At 39.8% G+C, this 14,826-nt stretch overlaps 1 protein-coding gene across 4 annotated transcripts in view; it reads right to left on the bottom strand.

Moving 5' to 3' along the window:
* LOC118274483 (myotubularin-related protein 4) overlaps nucleotides 1-14,826 on the bottom strand; it is a 67,934-nt gene that overhangs the window by 3,874 nt on the left and 49,234 nt on the right. For 3 of the 4 annotated variants that reach the window (XM_050697034.1, XM_035591980.2, XM_035591981.2), the window contains 13 exons: nucleotides 12,812-12,988; nucleotides 10,421-10,596; nucleotides 9,324-9,519; nucleotides 8,731-8,870; nucleotides 8,181-8,373; nucleotides 7,274-7,470; nucleotides 5,563-5,755; nucleotides 4,866-5,051; nucleotides 3,820-3,987; nucleotides 2,410-2,551; nucleotides 1,845-1,947; nucleotides 1,369-1,489; nucleotides 194-496 (listed from right to left, as the gene is read on the bottom strand). In XM_050697034.1, coding sequence (XP_050552991.1) covers nucleotides 194-496; nucleotides 1,369-1,489; nucleotides 1,845-1,947; nucleotides 2,410-2,551; nucleotides 3,820-3,987; nucleotides 4,866-5,051; nucleotides 5,563-5,755; nucleotides 7,274-7,470; nucleotides 8,181-8,373; nucleotides 8,731-8,870; nucleotides 9,324-9,519; nucleotides 10,421-10,596; nucleotides 12,812-12,964 — 2,271 coding nt within the window. In that variant the 5' untranslated portion in view covers nucleotides 12,965-12,988. Of the gene's footprint in view, nucleotides 1-193; nucleotides 497-1,368; nucleotides 1,490-1,844; nucleotides 1,948-2,409; nucleotides 2,552-3,819; nucleotides 3,988-4,865; nucleotides 5,052-5,562; nucleotides 5,756-7,273; nucleotides 7,471-8,180; nucleotides 8,374-8,730; nucleotides 8,871-9,323; nucleotides 9,520-10,420; nucleotides 10,597-12,811; nucleotides 12,989-13,612; nucleotides 13,685-14,826 lie in introns of those variants that run through there. The other variant, XM_035591982.2, reaches the window with a different exon arrangement.

The raw sequence follows: 14,826 nt of genomic DNA, 5'->3' as shown, positions 1-14,826 counted from the left end.
ATTATTATATTTGCTTTGACGTTCAAAATTGCCTTCCTGGTTTATTAGAGACTGAACGAGCAGCGCTTGTATATATTTGCTTTGGCATAATAGACCTTTAAACTTTTATAACTGCGATCTCCATTTGTTGATAAAATCCTACATCCTTGCTAACATGAAGTACCAGGCTACCATAATCACAAGGAGCACTCACCTCGGCCATCCCAATGACGTCACTGTAAGTATCAACGACGAACACGGGCGGTTCTTCAGGCGTATCGACGTCAGGCGAGGCTGCACTAGCGGCGGCGTCAGAGACACTACCGGCTGTACCATTAACTTGGCTATTATCAGACGTGGTCAAATCTTCTGTATGGTCTATGACCTGGTCAGGTATTATCTTGTCAGTAAGCTCTGCGGCACCGTCCAGCTCTCGTTCCAAAGAGGACGAGCCACTTGCGATGTCGCGAGGAAGACTTGTGCTGTTCTCAAAATGGTCTGGGTGAAGACCGTCCACCTGGAATGAGAATAAATACGAGTTGGTTAAGATGGTAAAACACTAACGGTAAAACGGGGTGAATAGAATTCGAGGGGGGAATGGATACAGAAGAGAGGTGAATAGATGTTGAGAAAATGTTCTAACATCTATTCATCCCATTCCTGTATCTATTCACCCCATTCCTGTATCTATTCACTCCTCGAATTCTATTCACCCCGTTTTACGGTACTACATAGGTTGTACATAGAATCAAGTATTGAATGCATCAAAATAATTCAACACATACATATAATGATTGGTGAATCAAATCGATTAAAAATTGTAATAAAAAAATACTCAAATGCATTCTCTAATTGAAGGCTATAATAAAAACGCTCGAACTAATTCTATCGATAGCGATTGGACACTGTTCATAATATATGTTTTTTCCACAATTAGATTGTGTAGTTGTAATTTTTAATCGACTTTTCTTCACTTCATAATGTATTGGATGCAGGTAGGGCCCAACTAGTCGATCTGTAAGTTACAAAAGGAGGCTTGAGTTCAGCAGTGGACATTTAGTGGCTGACGAAATAACTATGATAAATATTGAATCAAATGTAGAAACGTTGTTATTCTTGATCGAAGTTCGAAACCTCGACCAACACCTGAGTAAGTTAGACGGTTGTGTTAAGGGCCAGATGCAGAAAGCACTATTACTAGACACGCCGCGTATTGTCCAGAAAGTTCTCTGTACTTTCTGGAGCCTTAGTCCTGACGACCGGTAGCTTAGATTCATTCTGTTTACGGTGTATACTGATTACTTAATGATTTTATATATTTTTGTATGAACCAAGTCAAAAAATTTAAGGTAATAATATACGTAAATTGTAATAATACAGTGTACTGACCGTATCAGGTCCGGTGTCGTTACAGACGGGCAGTAGCGGCAGTTCGTCGACGCAGCTGTCAGTGAGCGCCGCGCGACACTCGCGCTTCTCGCACTCCCCGCCCACCACCATCGATAGTTTCCTGCAAATTATGTAGGAATATTATTAGTATTAACCCATCGTGAGCCGGAACGCAGATCCACGCGAGACACAATGTATTTTATATTGTTGTCTTATATACGAATGGTTTAAATAAGAAAATAATATGAATATAACTAAATCAACAAGTTTTATAAACATTGCCCCACACTATGTTTTTCTCCTGTATCGTACACACCCGTGTATACAAATACAAAACTTCACATAATAATAATATACATCACACTTAGACCGAGAACAACAAATTGTGAATCGAAATTGTTCAGTGTGAGAGTCGACGGCGGCACTTTGCAAATTAGATTCCATATTTACGATTGAAATAGACAATGTCTACTTACATAACATCAGGTGCTAAGCTGGGATCACTTGACCTTCGCTGAGTAGTCCGCTTCTCGGCCTCATTCAGTAAGTTGTCACATGATCTCGTCTTAGTCATCAAGCCTAGAATAAAATAAAAATACATTTACCAATATTATTTCAGGACAATATTAGAATAAAAATTACATAATACATCAAAATGTCTATTACAATTACAGTTACAATACTGACTTGTTTACGTAAAATATCTTACATAGAAATGGAAGATTTCAAGAATTAATTTAAAGATAGGACATTCTTACTCAAAGGTTTTGCGCAGAATTAGCGCAACATTTGCGCATGTACGAATGAATTAATTGAATGGTGGGATTAATCAGTTACTCAAATTAAAACATTTGCGCATATATTAAAAAAACTTCATTTTATAATTTTTTATTGTACGTTTCCTGCTTTCTTTTACCATTGTGTAACTATTCACTATGTAGTATGCAGTTTTTGCGTAACTAAGTTAAGTTTTGCGCAAGTATAAACAAAAAGGATATCTTTTTTAAATAATGTATTTATTATTTATCAATTTGCTCGTACCGTTATGTGGCGGTGTGATGGGCAGTGGTTGCGGCGGCAGGTCGGGCCTGTGCTCGGCGCGCGGCTCGTCCCGCGGGCTCTCGCAGAACATGCCGCTCCACACGCACATCGTGCGCACCGAGTACTCCGGCCATATCGCCTGCTGCAAGGGAGAAAGTATTGTGTTAGGCTTCATATTTTTTAAATTAATTAAATAAACCAAATGAGGTTTCCAGTCATACAAAATGTATCTTTCGGCATTCCATTGGTGTTTCTTGCTCGTTTTTTTTTAATAAGCAATAGCTTCAAAGACCGACAGACAGACGTTATTAATATTATTATATGTATTTGCTTTGACGTTCAAAAGTGCCTTCCTGGTCTATTTGAAATAAATAATTTTGTCTTTGAGTCTATGAATTCTAAGTTCAATTTATTACTGGGATATCCAGAGATAATATCGTCTTCGCCTCGTAGACTGAGATGTAAACTAGACTATATACTGTTATAACTACTATACCTAATGCGCTCTAACAAGGTGCGGCTGACAGATTCAGTAACGTTTCGTATCACTCTTGAAAGTTGCTGCGATTTAAAAATTATGCCTTAATATTTTAGCTGTATCTCATTCGTATTATGTTAAATCATTCGGATGCGTAGTTAATTAAATTAAAACCAACCGGAATGTTCTAGTATTCAATTAAAAACTAATGAAATGAAAAATAAAGTAAAGTGTTATGCGTATAACGTAAAGCCATAGTCGTGTTTAGTGATGGGATGTACGGCTACGATGGATAGGTAGTCGATGTTTTTTTAGAATAAAAAACGAAAATCGTGCGTCGTTCAATTATCATTCTTAAAAAACCTTTAATTATGTGGGTAAATCCACTGTAGACGCGGCTCTCTCTGCCCAAACCACAGTGACATTATCTGAGCAGAAATATGTAATAGGCATTTTTCTAGACATTTCCGGCGCCATTGATAATGCGTGGTGGTACTTAATCTAACATATACAAACTAATATATCCTTGTTTTCTTCACGGTTCTGTAAAACTGTAACTCTGAAACACCTCAGGGCTCGGTCATAAAATATTTATTTTGACAAGTATATACACGTAGTTAGACTGCACAACTAAATAACACACACATTTAATAAAAAAATTCAAGAGAATTAAATGTATGCTGCGAGTATCGATAGCGATAAAAAAAGATTTTTCTAATGTCCATCCCTAAAGAGAGACGTCAACGTCTTACTGGCATCTGTCAGCCGCACCTTGTTATAGCGTACAGGGTATAGAAGAGCTTTACTCTAATATTGCAAGTGACTTATATTTTTAATTATTTCACTACTGTTAAGTTTCAGTTTTAATTTAAAACTTTGTTCAAGCTAGTCAGTCAGTTCATCAGCTGGTGAACTATCAACAATGTAGTTACCTGGTCAAGTTGATGCGGCGAGTAGAGATGGTTCCTGTAGGCGGGCGCGCGCAGTAGGTGCCACACGTGCGGCGTGAGGTCCTGCGCGCGACACTCGATGCGCTCCAGGCCCGTGTTGCACAGGAACGTACCGAACATACACGAGTGTACGTGGGTACCTAGCTTTATCTGTCGACAATATCACATATACATACATTATTTTTAGATAGAAGAATATACACGGTGATATAACATACACATACTTTTTAATAGAAGAATACAAACATTGAGTTCTAATAGTGGTCCAACTTTATTGCCTTGATCCAACTACGTCAGTTGCTCTCTCTCCCTTCGATTTTGTGATAGAAGCAAGAGAGAGTTACTGAGACTACTCAACTAAAATACGAGTGTAGTGTGAATTGGGCATAAGATATTAGTGTAACATAACAATAGCTTGTGGTTGTGGATCACTCGAAAGAATTAAACCTTGCAAGAATTGAATTTATTACTTGTAGCCAGTATACAAAATTTCTTATTCTAATAAGGCTTATTATACCTCCTACTATCAAACTATTTTGGTGAAAATATTTTCTTTTTTCTAGACATCATGTTTATTTCATTTTTAGAGGAAGCAAGCCTATTACTTATTTATTCGATATACATAATTATACTCTAAATACATTTATGTATGTTCTTATTCGGTAAACTTGTTATTGTATTCAAAATCAATTTATAAATACAGGATTGAGTGTATTATAAATAGAAAATTACACTTTTAAAATACTAAGTTAACATATTTGGAGATTGTTTTTATTCATTTTTGGAGGAGTAAAAACAAACTTGACATTATAACTGTTTTTAGGCAGAATTTATAAAACATTGGTATGAATATAACATGACAACATAACATAGCCTATTATGTAGTATGTTAACTTTAAAATAAAAGTACCTAAATACCTAGATAGTGCAATAATTGATAATTTTGTGAATAAAATTGTAAACAATACTGTAACTTTGACTAGTAAAATCATGTACCAAGACTTCATAAGTATGAAAGAGTAACTTACCAAATATGCTTCGTTGAATTCAAAGCTGCAAGGGAATTGCAGCATCATCTGATGTACGACGTCTAACCACTGCAGGAAGATGGGAGACCGTTCGTTGGGGTCTTCGGGGCCGAACTGATGACCACACCGATCCGCGAACTTGTGACCGAAGTCCAGCCATTCACGCTCGATCAGTATACGAAAGCCCTGATGAATGAATGAGTCAGTTATACTACGCGTTACGCGACAATTGCGCTCGGATAATCTCCTCTATTGTTCTGCGATCCTGGTGGAAAAGTTGATTCGATAATTATATTGGTTCTTTGATTTTATTCAGTTACGAACTTTATTTAAATTGATCATATTTACTTTAAAATAGTTTAACTTATTAACTAAAACAAACATGATAATGATATTTAGCTACTTTGCTCAAAAAGCAAAAAAGCGACGATAACGTTAAGCAAATGTCAACTTCCACCAATCTATGTAGTCCTGGTATTTATATGAAGAGCGCAGAACATTAAGGCGATGCTGAAAGCTATGATGGGAAACACCATGATGATCAATGATGATCATGATAATGATAACAAACGAAAATAACAATAGATCTTAATCCAAAACCATCAAAGTTTTTGACCGAAACTCCATATAACTAAGTTACAAATTGATCGTAAGATTTTGGATTGAGATTTTGGACCGTTTATAGAATAATACGTACCTCTAAAGTTCTGTAATACGGGTCCAGTATGAGTTGGGCGGCAGCCACGATCTGGGGCGTGCGGTCCCAACCGTCGGAGCAATGCACCAGAACTGGCCTGCCTCCGGCCACGGCTCGCGCGACAACGGTGGATGCGCGCACTACGCCTGACACGTACTGCAGCCATAGTGTTCGCTCCAAATTGCTGTGCCAACTAGGACAACAGGAATTATAAGGTGTTAATTAAGTTCCTTAATAGGGAGTCAACAAAGTCTCATACATAGTTGTTAATATGGAGATACTTTTGCGTGACTAAAATACATTTCGTGATGATTGATTATAATTTTCAATGCTTTCAAATTTAAGAAACAACAAAACATAATTCAATAAATATTTATTTAATTGGGTTGATTGATAAAAACCACAACAGAAACTTTTGGTGAACCACCCGACACGCCTCAATGAGCTAGCCAGAATAATTTTATTTTTACATACAAAATTCCGTGCAAAAATAATTCGTGAATTTCTACGGCGCGCAAATCACGTTTGACGGCGCAATGTTTCCGGAAGAGATATTATAGCGAGTAACAAAACAATGAGTCTACTCGGGCAGTGTGCCAAGTGACACAAAAACTCCGCTGTAATATTACCTAGGTTCTTGTAACGTAAACATTGCCTATTTAGTGCATCCGATTGAGGAAGTACACTGTCTATTAACCTAGGTCGTAACTGCATTGGTCTCGGCTTAACCGCGCCGCCCACATCCTGCAATCGATTACCTATCTATTATCTAGTTATGTCGTGAATGCACTGTCGTCTGTCAGGATGTCCTTGACCGTACCTAACAAGCTAGCTAACTATGCAATAAATTGTGCATGTTCACAACCACATTAGCTATATAACTATAATCAAACCGTTACAGACTTCCAGACACAAATTGTTAAACATTTTTATTATAATTTTTGGCTAGTGCAAATAAGTACTTGAAACAAATTATCCCGACGAATACCGCAGTGCCAATAATGCACATTTTTTGTGTGTTTTTCCAACGATTATATAGTTATCTGGCTATTCTAAATAACTACACACACGATACATAAACATGACATTGTTCTAGAAATCTCATCCTATAGTGTAAGACCTAGACCTTCAATGCAAACACTAACAAGATGAGTCTACATATGAAGGACTGTAGGCGTAATTGATAAAGTGACGTGTCGGTCACCCAGCCACCCAACACCCATTCATTAGTAGGTAAATAATGTGGAAGATAACTAAATAGGTGGGCGTTGTGCCTACAGCTCACATGAGTTACCAGGGCAACAGATATTGATTGACGATATAAAAGGAATATAAAAGTCGTTTGAGTAACAATTTGTAGGTAGAGAAGTAAGGGGTCTTCAGTCAGATTTGAATAAGAACCACAAATTTTATGAAAAATATTATAACTTTTTGTAAATGCGCTTGTACAGAATCTAAAGTATATGTGTGTTTACGAAATTTCAACCAAACATTCGTTATTTTATTTATCTATCAATCTCGCTAATTACTAGGAACCCATAACACATAGAAAGTGCAAAAACCACTGTGTCAAAAAGGCATAGTTACGAGTTATTTCCATGATTATTAAAAGTTGGGTTAAAAATAGTGATTATTTATTCACTATTTTTAACCCAACAGCATCACACATTACTAGGAGTCCATAACACAAAAGAAGTTCCGAGATACTTACTTGGCCTGATCGCTCGGCTCAGCAGCCAAAGCCCTCATCTGTTGGAAGCTCCTCCTCACATGATGTATGTTGGGTAGACACATGAACTGTATGTCTGCGGCCGGGTAGTATTGTTGGCATTCGCACCCGCCGCCTCGCGCGCGATTCGTAACCGCGGACGCGTATGAACGCGCGTCCACTATTAGTAGTTTTAGTTGCTGGAACAATCAAATTTTAAGTTAAAATAGTGCTTTATTATGTTATATTTATGAGAGTCCAAAAACATTTGATTTTCAAGAAGGTCTTAACTTCGGGTTGAGTACTGAAGTCCTAGTAAATTAAGGATCTTGAAATGATGGTGTTTTCTCATCCCGGATATAAAATCTATTAACTCCTTCTTCATTTAAAGTTAATTAGAATCCTAGCTAACGTTTATAACGTCCATTAAGTACGAGTAAGTAAGTTTCCTGCATCGTAACTTATTATGAAGGCGTTCACAATAAGCAATAAACCATATTGACGCGTACTTCCTTGCATTTGTTACTATAAGATTGAAAGAACATAAATGGCAAGCTACATTTATACAGGTTTATTAAATAATATTAATAATAGCGAAGAAGTTAGAATTTCAATGTTAGAAACGATTAAAACCGAACAAAGAGTATCAGGTAAAATTTCTGGGTCAGGTAAAAATATATTGGGTTTCCGAAATTCTCTATAAAAAAGGATGGTCTTTGCAAAAACCGGTCATGACTGTAAACTGCGTAATAGGCTCCCATCCTTGGTAATGGTGAAACTAAAAGTGAGTTTTTAAATTCAAAGTTTAAAAGAAGAATTATATCATGTGTTCATTATATCATATCCAATGCTGAACATAGTCCTCCTCCAACGATTTTCATAATATGTAATACTTCAGTTTTATGCATACCTTATTATTATTATTAGGAGGCTGCATGCCCCGGTCGGCGTTGCACGCGTTGACGAAGGCTGCAAGAAGCCGTTCATCCTCGCTGGACCGCCAGCCGAGCCAGCCGACCTCTGGTTGCGACGAGCGCGCGATCACGGCGCCATTGCCACGGTGCCGCCATACCACCGCCGGTATCCGACGCATTGCACGAAACCTATAAACCAGAACATGTCGTATATCTCCTTAGGATTATGAAGTCTTGGTATCGATCTTTGGGGCAAATGTACTAGCAGCATTTTTTAAAGAAAATTAGCGATGCAGTTTCTAAAAAATATCTAGTGTCTTCATTCTGCAGCAGCTTCCAAATTGATTTAACAGTAAAGTAGCTAAGAATCCTAACTACTTCATAAATAAACCCGCATCGAAATCTGTTTATCTGTTTTATCTGACACAAACATATAGACAATCTTCTAATACATCTTTTTAAGAGCGAAAATTATGTTGTAATGAGATGTTTCCGTGACTATCTTTCATTCATCTCATACCCCAGTATCTAAGTACTGGTACTTACCGAGCTACTGAATCAAGGTCTTCATCACAGATGGACGCTGGCACTACGAGGAGAGGTGGGTACGAGAGGCACAACTTGTACTCTGCGTTAGCTGCCGTCACCCGCCACGCGTTCTTAGCAGTGAAGCCTAACCGCTCCACCTGTGGCCGAGGGCGATTCAACAGGTTAATTGCAGGGAAAGAATAAAACAACAGGAAGGGGGAAAATGCTACACGTAGTATTCAAGAATGAGTTGTAAATCGACCAATGACGTCAGTTCACGTCAATTATTCTTTCTTTTCCAACCGTACGTAACTTTCATTCGAACTTGAAACTTCGCTTCAAAGTTCAAAGTACCAGGTAGTCAGAAGTGTTATAGAGTTCACGGTATTCGAAATGCGAATGAAATAAATCTCTTTCTTTACTACGCCGGCTACGTTCGTTGACGTCAGTTTTTGTTAGCGTCAATTTTCCTCCAAAATATACAAGTTATATTTATAAACAGAAGCATTGAAGAATTTTCAGGGTGTTAGCAAAATATAAACAGCGACTAAACGGAACGTTTTCGCTTTAATAAAATTATACCAGGGAACCAGATGTTACTGGGAACTTACCTCAGGACCAAACCAATGTCTTTGTGGAGACTGTGACGCCCTCATTAGTGCTCTGTGCACTGACGTGGGCGGTTGTTCTTTGGCCCACGCCGCGTATGCCGCGGCGAAAGTCTCCTGAACGGATCCTATAGGGGCAAGCGCGGTTGTAAGCCGCCTCCACCATTCTATGCATTGATCCCCTGTGCTGAATGAGCATCTAAAACAAGAAGAATGTTTGTGTTAAAATACCAAATAAGTTTAGTTTAGTATGCAAAACATTGACTCATGTAGGAGTCACGAAAATAAAAACAGCGATTGACCCCGAGACCCAAACCGTGTCGGGCATACCCGAAAACATTTGACTGTAACCGTAATCTTGTATTTATAAGTGTACCACTTTACAAGCAGCTGCTAGGTAGCAACTAGATAGTAGTAGAAGTTTAAACACTCTTTATCTTATTATTGAAGGAAATTTTACATGTTCGCTTTCTTTAGTCGCTAGGTGGTGATTATCAGTCGGTAGCCTCAATAATCGAAACTTGAATCAACATTGATTGTGTTTATGTTATTTGATTTCGCTGCTCATTAGGTATGTTATTATGAACTTTGGTCCTTTAGAACAGACATATGACTTCATGGCAAGACAAAGTGTGAATTTCAAACATAAAATATGGTACTGAGCACGTTTTACGAGCCGTGTTTTACTGTGCCATATTTACCTACATGACTATCATGACTTTGTATGTAAACACTAGATAAGTACCCAAGTACAATTATAAAATACTTTAAGAACTACAATCTAATCAGTACTCGAACAGCGTATTATAAGGTAAGTAACTATATGTAAATAGTAGTACATGTAAATTAAATGAATCGTATAGTTTTATTGAGTATTATTGATTGACTTCATGTATTAATTCTACAAATAATATATAGGGAAAACTGTGTTCGTCCCACAACTAAGTACTACTAATTATACTTATTTTGTTATGGTTAAACAGCCCTTTTTTAGATCTGTAATCGAATGTAAACCTTATATGAAATACATAATTATTATTTATTAGTCACCCGTCTAAACTGGTGTCTACTAGGCTATCATAACAAACAAGGATACTTACTTGAGTTGTCTTCCATTTTTGCAGAGCACAATCAAGTGCAACAAGTCTCGGATCTCCGGCAGGTCGATCAGACGTAGTGGTATGGACGCACCAGGGTCGTTCCTCCGACGAGGTTGGACGTGCAGACGGTAGTTGGACATTGCGATAGTTCCGCCGTCCGTTGTTCGGCCCACCCACTGCCAACAATACAGATAAGATTAGAGCTTCATTCATGAATAACTAGCACTAATATTTTGGTTGAAGTACACAGTTTTGGCAAAGATAATTTTAACCCCTTTACAAAATGTGTCATATTTGCATATCACGCGTGAAGCACGTGCTGTTTTGATAACATTTCCCCCTAGTCATGCTCCACTTAATAGTAAGCACACGCAACGCTATACTATTTTCGCAAAGCTGCAATTTCATATCACCGCCATAAGTGCACGCTTTGGGCTGATAACGTGCAGTCAACGACCTACCAGGAATGCAGAACTAGAACGGAGCTAAACACTATCGGAACGTCATTGCGGTTCGTTCAACCCGATGCATTCGACCTGCTGACCTTTTAGGCCCCCAGCCGTATTAGTTACTTAATATGTGCGTGTTTTATCTGTTTGTTACGCTTTTGCTAATTAATTATGAACGTGGACTTCGTACTAGGAAATACGGTTGTTGGCAGACCTGTTTGCAGTACATTAGTCAAGGCATCATTAAGACGTCATGTCTATTGAAGAGGTTCCGAGAGCCGTGTAATTATGTTGAGAAACAATACCGTTGAGTGTATGCTGCTGTTTGTCAACCTAACTAAATATACCATTAAACTACGATTATTATTTACTTTAATTTTAAATTGAGTAATTGAGTTTCCTAATTAGTAGTTTCCGTAAACAAATCATTTTGACGAAAAACATGGGTTAAAATTACCTTCCCTATCTTTATAGAATGAATTGGCTTCAAAGAAATATTATGCAGTATTTATCCTTATTTATGAATATGGTTTGGCTTCCTATATATATTACGGATTTTTTTTTTTTTTTTTTTTAGGGGGGAAAATCATCCAATGACTTTTCTCGCCTTGGGCGAGGCGAGAGGGAGTGTCAGACTCTTACTGACTAAAAACCACCCCGTTCCTTCTCCTGCCTTTCGAGCCGGAGCCCCGGTAAACCCGCTAGGTTGTCCGCAGCTCCGGATTAGGCATCAGCCCTACTGGGCCCCATCTGTGGTGGTCTGATGGCTCTTTGAGGCGCGCGCGGAACGCGACGCGCCGCACGCACGGGTCTGGTTCTGGTCGGGCGGCGAACTACCCTTGCTCGCCGTCCGCAGGCCCGCACTTACGGTGGCCGGAGATCGTCGCGCGATCCCCGACGCCCGGAGTGTCTCTCGCGACGGCTGGGGCGTGAGGAGGTTCGTTCTCTCACGCGCCCCGCCTCCTCCTTAGCTAGCATGACTGCTTCGCAGAAGGAGGAGACGGCATCCCAGTCCCCCTCGCTCCGCACCATGGCTTGTACCAATGCCGGACGCGAGAGGTCGCCGTCGCCGACTACATCCCTGAGGACACGGCGGTGCTCAGCCCATGCAGGGCACAGCGCCACCGTATGTTCCACTGTGTCCTCAGGACGGTCCTCGCAGTGATGACACCCGGGCGTTTCCTCCCGCCCAATCAGAAACAGGAACCTACCGAAACTTCCATGTCCGGTAAGCACCTGCGTCAGGCGGTAGGTGAGGACGCCGTGGCGTCTCTCAAGCCACTCCTCAAAGAGGGGACTTATCGCTGCAATGACAGCGAGCCCAGCCCTCGGTTGCGACAGTCGTTGCTGCCATTCCGCCATGAGATCGCGCCGGAGCTCGTCCCGCCACGCACTAATCTGGCGCGGCAGCGGAGTTTCGCCCCGGCGACGCGCGTCGGCGCGCAAACAGAAGACGCGCGCAAGCACTTTCGCCTCCAAATCCCACGGCGGTAATCCGGCAAGGAGGTTCGCCGCCTCCCCGGAGATCGTGCGATATCCACGGATCACTCGGATGGCCATGACCCTCTGGGACGTGAGCAGCGCCCGAGCTGGCCGCCGCATCAGGTTCGGCGCCCACACAGGGGCGCCGTAGAGGGCCATGGACCGCACGATCCCCGCGTACAACCTCCGGCAGGAGGCATTTGGCCCCCGAGGTTGGGCAGGAGCCGCTTAAGTGCAGCCCCCGTCCGTTCCAACTTAGGAGCCAAACGTCGGAAGTGCTCCACGAAGTTCCATCGACTGTCGAGGACGAGTCCTAGGTACTTCATCGTCGTCTCGACGCCGATGGTAACCCCTCCTGCCGTTATATATATATTACGGATAAGAGCAAAATATGAACATGTACAATGTACAAATAACGAAGGAGTTATTCTTGACAATTTATGTAGTCCTGGTAGCTCACCTGTACAAACTCCCCACATATGGGCGTGAACCCAGCATCTAGGCCTGGTTCATCATAATGTGTTCGCAGTCGAGGGTAGAGGTCAGCAGCTCGCACTCTGTGTGGTGGCGGCTCTGGTTGAGGAGGAGCACGGTACCGTTCTCGGTCACCCATCTCGCTTGTTGATGGCACTACCACCTGTGAACAAAGAAAAGTAACATTAATAATGGTATCAAAACATGTACATGATGATGATATGATAAACACGCAATAGGAGTCAACTGAGTGACCACATATTTGACAGAGAACGTGTAGCAGCGTATTCTGGAAAAGCTGATCCTTTGAATTGCGTTCTTCTGCCATCTGCCAAGCGTGGAGATGATGGCCTTCTTTTTAAAGGAGATCCAGAGTCCAGCAGTAGACTATCACGGCCACGCACTGTTAATGTAATTCCAAAACAACCTCACGTGTACAAAACACGACCAAAAGGCGATATTAATACATTCTAGGTTACACGTGCTGTTGTGCCAATTATATACGTCTTATTTTTGGATATTTCTGCACCAATTCTACAGACAACATTACCGTCTAATGTAAACATTCATTATAATCCTAAGAGCTTCATTCAAGCACGAAATTTGTCGTACACAAAATACAATAAAATAAGGAATTCCTTTGATTTTCGCTTCCGCGGGCGGAGGCTGTCAAATTCAAGAGGTCCTTAGATTTGATTAATTTGTAAGAGAATTGCAGAAACAAAATTGTGAAGGACAGAATTTTGGAAGAAAGAAAGTATTTATTTACTCGCCATCCGCATAATACCTCGATAAGACTAGAGATATTTAGGCACGCAGCATCCGATACAGCAACGAACATCATCTGATAATCTTCCTCTATATTACCGAATAATTGATCAACAATGTTGTTATTAAGAATAAATAATAACTGTACACACAATGAGCCACAAGGTCGAATTAAAATTCAACACAAAAACAAGAATGTAAAGAGAACAAGAATTAATTATTATTTACTAACAACGTATAATGATCGGAACGCGTTCGTTTAGTATTCGGTTGTTGTATAACTGTCCCAATAGTTTGATAACAGCTCCTTCCAATAAGATGGTCTTAAACTGGAGCGAGGGAGATGCGAAGACACTTTCTCTCTCTGTGTTCCTGGTACCTATTGATAAGATATCTATAGACCCTTGTACCCATTCTGTTGAATTGCGTAAAAAGGATGAAAATAAAATTGCTGTTTCTTCTAGATTTCTGTCAAAAATGGCAAAGATAACGTCTAATACATAATGGCTATGAAAATTTGTCTTGGAACAAGAAAAAATAATCTACGATCTTTTGTCTAGGGTCAAGTCTAATCATACCGTTTATTGCTTAAGTAACATCACAAGTCACAACACAATGGCTTTACCCTTGAGCAGATTTTGCAACTTTAATACTTAACGGAGGAAAAATAAGTTTATCATAAGTTGTTTTTAATCCGCAGTAAATTGTATCAAAACAACCTCTAGTTCCGTAACATTTTCATTGTTTTTTAAAAGTAAACTCTAAGGGCGGCTTGCGCAACATTTGGTCTAAACAGAATTTAGTTAAATGTGTTTATCTTGCTAAATATGTTTAACCTAAATACAATTAAAAATCTCTTGCTCATGTCCGTATGGATGGTAATTTAACTAATCATAGTTAGAGAGTCGGTAATGCAGTTTCATGCGTTCCTTTTTACACTTTCGTGCGTTGTAGATTTGACTTAGAGCAAAATTGTTGCATTTCTTAAAACAAAAATGCGTAATATGGACCGACGAACTTTCAACTGACACATCAAGTCAACCGAGCTGTCACACATTGTGCTGTTGTGATTTGTGAATTGTTCTCGTGATATTTTTTATTGATTAATAATTATTTTAGTTGAGTCATAATTACCATGGCAAAAAAAGTGTTTCTTCTAGGGCCCGGGGGCCTAATTTTACAAAAGAAGAACAGATTTCACTGATTGCAGCGATGGAACCATACACCCATATT

This window comes from Spodoptera frugiperda, chromosome 11 (assembly GCF_023101765.2).
Source record: "Spodoptera frugiperda isolate SF20-4 chromosome 11, AGI-APGP_CSIRO_Sfru_2.0, whole genome shotgun sequence".
Lineage (NCBI taxonomy): Eukaryota > Metazoa > Arthropoda > Insecta > Lepidoptera > Noctuidae > Spodoptera > Spodoptera frugiperda.
Note: the sequence above shows the minus strand (reverse complement) of the source record. Positions and strands in the feature narration are given on the sequence as shown.